The sequence below is a fragment of the Diospyros lotus genome, chromosome 5 (genome assembly GCF_014633365.1).
Source record: "Diospyros lotus cultivar Yz01 chromosome 5, ASM1463336v1, whole genome shotgun sequence".
NCBI classification, from domain to species: domain Eukaryota; kingdom Viridiplantae; phylum Streptophyta; class Magnoliopsida; order Ericales; family Ebenaceae; genus Diospyros; species Diospyros lotus.
The window spans coordinates 21,917,041-21,921,566 of record NC_068342.1 but is presented as its reverse complement, the minus strand read 5'-3'; the positions used below and the strand labels follow the sequence as shown (position 1 = coordinate 21,921,566).

At 40.0% G+C, this 4,526-nt stretch overlaps 1 protein-coding gene across 3 annotated transcripts; it reads right to left on the bottom strand.

Moving 5' to 3' along the window:
• Positions 1–343: 343 nt before the first annotated feature.
• LOC127801238 (pentatricopeptide repeat-containing protein At5g08510) lies at positions 344–3,609 on the bottom strand. Of its 3 annotated transcripts, XR_008022991.1 has the most exons (4): positions 2,065–3,609; positions 1,302–1,970; positions 798–864; positions 344–691 (listed from the first exon to the last, which is right to left on the bottom strand). XR_008022991.1 is itself a non-coding variant. In XM_052336168.1 (3 exons), exons 1-2 carry the CDS (start codon positions 2,989–2,991, stop codon positions 1,350–1,352), a joined length of 1,548 nt encoding a protein of 515 aa, XP_052192128.1. In that variant the 5' UTR covers positions 2,992–3,609; the 3' UTR covers positions 344–864; positions 1,302–1,349. The 3 variants fall into 3 exon arrangements, 2 of the variants coding, with proteins under 2 accessions (XP_052192128.1, XP_052192129.1); XM_052336168.1 differs by having other exon boundaries at positions 344–864; XM_052336169.1 differs by lacking the exons at positions 344–691; positions 798–864 and having other exon boundaries at positions 1,298–1,970.
• Positions 3,610–4,526: the final 917 nt, after the last annotated feature.

Here is a 4,526-nt window from a genome sequence, read left to right as displayed (position 1 = left end):
CCCTGAGTGATGGGCCGATCACTCGTTGTATATGGAATTAAACTTAAGCCATAAAGTAAAAAGAAAAAGGAAAAAGAAAACTAATTGGGCCAAAACATAGCTAACCCGATCTAACAAAAATAAACAAATTTTGGGCAACATAATGTTGGGCTTGGTATGAGGTATAAAAGGTTAAGCTAACAAAAATTAACTAGAATAACCAAAAGTTTGTTTTTCAGTTGGATCCTAGTAGATTCTTGATAGGGAGGTTGGTGATTTAATAATGAGAATCTTAACCCCTAGACGTGCCCGGGGAGGTGGGGTGTCACATAATTGATGGCAACAAAGGCACTATTTACACGACATTAACTATAGAATTTATATCAAACTAAATGTTATACACTTAGAGAGAGAGAGAGAGAGAGAGAGAGAGAGAGAGAGGCAATGTAGATGGCACATTAACAATTTCAAGCGTAACAAGTGTAGCACAAAAATTCTGGAAAAAGGGCCAGATATCAATGGATCAGGTACCTAATTCTAATAAAGAAAAAAGACAAAATAAAAAGTGAAAGAAGCAGGGGAAGCAAGGAGATGAAGTTGATATGTACGTTTAAGCATGGTTTGAAGGTGGTGGATCATCATTCTAGGAAATTGTTGTGGGTGAATAACAGAAGCCTTGGAATTGGTTGGACAAATTCAACGTGCTCCGTGGCTGCATAAAAATAACTCCATGTTATCTCTTATTGTTTCTTGGTTGGTTAGTTGAATTACTTGGTTGTTAAGTTGTAACTGGTCTATAAATAGCCAGTAACAATTACCAAATAAACATGAGCAATTACAACAATTATCTCCTCTTGTCTCCCTCTTCTCCTATTCTTTTTTTTCCTGCACACAAATTCACTTATCAGAAGTCTAGTAAACTAAAGCTAGAAATACTTCATGATCAGACTATTGTTTTTGCACTTCTAAGTCCAGTGGAACATTTGAAGAATTCATATTTTCATCAAAGTATTAAGAACCTTATACAATGAAACAAACATTTTCCCAAAAATCATGTGCCGCCCTTTCTTTCATAACCAGAAAGGCAATGCAAGGCATAAATTTAAATGCTAAGAATCCCAGAATCAAAAACGGGAATGCATGTTGACAGCATTGATCAAGATGAAATGACGTGCGCAGGAAGCTTTGGGAGCAAAACCAAACTTGCATGCTCACACAAAAATGTTCCAAGGGAAAGGAAACTATTTACTTCAGCAGGGAAATTAGAAAACAGAGAACCAAACGGCCAAAGAAAAAAAAAATGAAAAAAGGTAATCACTTACCTCTTTAATCTGCCATATTCAAGACTTCTTCCTAATGAAGCAGCGAAATTAGCAGATCTCTTCAATTATGCTTGATTCTTCAATCATAAAGTCTAGATCTGATGTACTTCCAAGACCCTTCATCTTAGTTGAAACTTCATCAAGTAGTTCATATATGTCAACAGATTGTGGATGTGATCTATCCCCAACAAAAAACTTATGAATTTGGCCTCCCTCTTCAATGAAACTATACCCTGCTTTCTTTGTTATCTGTCCCCACTTCATCAACTTTCTTAGCCTAGCAACTCCATCCCATCGGCTTGCTGATGCATAAATATTGGAAAGAATTACATAATTTCCTGGATTCCATGGCTCAAGCTCAAAGAGTGATTCCACTGCTTTCTCAGCCAGCTCAACATGGCCATAAAAGCCGCATGCCCCCAGCAGAGTTCCCCATACAACAGAATCTGGTGTCATAGGCATACTTTGTATAACATCATAAGCTTCACGCAACTTTCCTGAACGGCCCAAAAGGTCAACCATGCATCCATAGTGCTCTAACTTGGGAGTGATTGAGAAGTCTTGTTCCATTGATTTGAAAAGCTCTTGTCCCGTTACAATCACGCCTCCATGAGTGCATGCTAATAGAACTCCCACAAATGTGACATCATCAGGGGCCATTCCTTGTCTCTGGTATTTGTATTCATACAAAAAACACATAAACATGTCAGTGAGTGTCCAAGAATGTACACAAGAAGTAATGAACACAGGATAGACAACCTACCAGCATTTCATGGAAGAGCTGAAGGGCCTCCCAGGATTCTCCATGTACAGCTAAACCCATGATCATTGAATTCCAAGAGCATACATTTCTCCTGCAACCAATCTCATCAAACACCCTCTTTGCCATATCAATTCTACCACATCTGGAATACATCTCAAGGATAGCATTACAAACAAACAAATTGTTTAAGTATCCCTTTGCACATGCATAATCCTCAATCCTCCGGCCCACTTCCAGTGCCCCAAGATTTGCACAGGCCGGAAGAACACTAGCTATGGTCACCTCATTTGGACTCACACCCTTTTCTTTTTCCATTTCCAAAAACATATCCAGGGCTTTTGCGTACTGCCCGTTCTGTGAATATCCAGATATCATTGCCGTCCAGGATATCACATTCCTGGAAGACATGGCTTCGAACAGCTCTAATGCTGCCTCCATATCACCAGACCTTGCATAACCCGCAATCATGGCATTCCAGGTGGCGGTATCTCTTACCTTCATTTCACTAAATTGCTTGCGAGCTGAAGTTAACATGCCGAATTTGGCATACATGTCCACCAAAGCTGTGAAGGTGAAGACATCAAATCCAAGACCCGATTTGAGGAAGTGGGAGTGAAGCATTTGACCCTGATAAGGGAAAGAAAGGGAAGCGCAGGCAGCAAAAAGGGAGGTAAAGGAGCGTTGGTTTGGGGAGCAGCCTTGCAGGCACATTTGGGTGTAGAGTAACAAGCACTGAAGGTAAGGGCCATGAGAAGAGTAGGCCTGAATGAGCCGGTTATAGAGGAACAAAGTTGGCTTAGGAATACAGTCAAACAGGTTGCGGGCATAAGGGATGTTTGGGATTTCAAGGAGCTTCACAATAAGAAATTTGGTGAAGTCGACGCCACTTCTGAGAGTTTGAGCATGGATCTGCTTGAGTTCGTTCATAATGATTGCAACCCAATAACATGGATAGAGATATTCTAGGATCTCTTGGCGAAAGCTGCTGTCTTCAATTGGTTAAACAGTGGCAGTGTAGTATTCTTGTCAAAATTGGATTTGCGATTCGGGTCTTACAGAGCAGCCACAGCAAGACGTTATTGCCATGAAGCCGTTAAAATTTATTCTTCCTTCCAGGAGAGGCCCCTGAGAAGGGTGGGTCCTGACTGGATTCTCCAGCCTTCCCATCAAAACAGCGAGCTCCGCGATCACTCCCCCCAAATATGTTACCCTGTATGGTAAATGACATTTTGAAAGAAACTTTGTTCTTTCTACATATGTACACTCAAACTCACAATCTTATCTACACCCAAATTAATGCATGTGTTCCCCAATTTAAAAATTAAATATGTGACTTCACTTATAGCAAGCACTAAGATAAAGTCTTAAAATGTGAAATCTAATTTGAGTTTCCCTACCTCTACCATATTTTAGATTGAATTATCCGGATCGAAACTCAAAACTCTCTCAAGAGTTATTCTGTATAACTCTATAAAAGTTTCATTTGTATATATTATTGATTCTACATAAATAATTAAATTTCAGTGTGCAATGAAATTCTTGTACCTTGTTTGGGGAAGAGGTAAAAATGTTAGAGTAATGCTATTTGGCCCCCCGCAATGCCACCCTCAGTGCCACCCCCACGAAATCTTGCAATATATTGGTGAGATATAATGATATTTAAAAATAAAGACTTTGCAATATCTTCAATGGAAAGGAAAGCTCAAAAGCAATATCTTCTTCTCTCTCTTACTCGCTCACTTGCTTTCCTTTTCCCTTCTGCTCATCCCTTTTTCCCCCTCATTCTCTCTTTCTGTAAACACCCCGTTCAGATATTCCAACCACCCGATCTATCCAAACGAAAGCGCTTACATAAGGGAAGAGAAATAAACACAAGACAAAAATACCCTGGCATGCATACTTATAAAAAAAAAAAAAAAAAAAAAACAACAACAGCGAAAGCAAAACGATATACATGCACGCCCACAAGTATCCCGCTAGAACAGCGATCAAGGAGTATATATAAAAATATATAGACACCTGTGCCAACAAATAAAATATACAAGGAATAACCCAGCACAGTCAAAAATGAGAGACAGAACTCCTAACAAAATATCAGAGACAACGGGGGCAAACTAAATGTACACCCTACAGGTACGGCTGGCTGCTAGGTGGAACGATCCTCGTCATCGGCCTTTACTTTACCCTTATTTGAAATGATGGAAAGCAATGTGAGTCGCAAAACTCAGCAAGTTTATAAGAAAATGAAGGCTAAACAATAAATCAAGGAGATCACCCCAACACAATCCCGCACGTACACACAAGCCATGTGATGCAACAATACAATAGTGCAGCATAATAATAGCACATACCGGTCCTTAGGGCACATATAAGACACCTGGCACCCAAGTCCCATACCAACCTACCGCTGTCCTGAAAGGCAACATAGATCTCCAACAAACCTGTGCGCACTATCCCGGGTC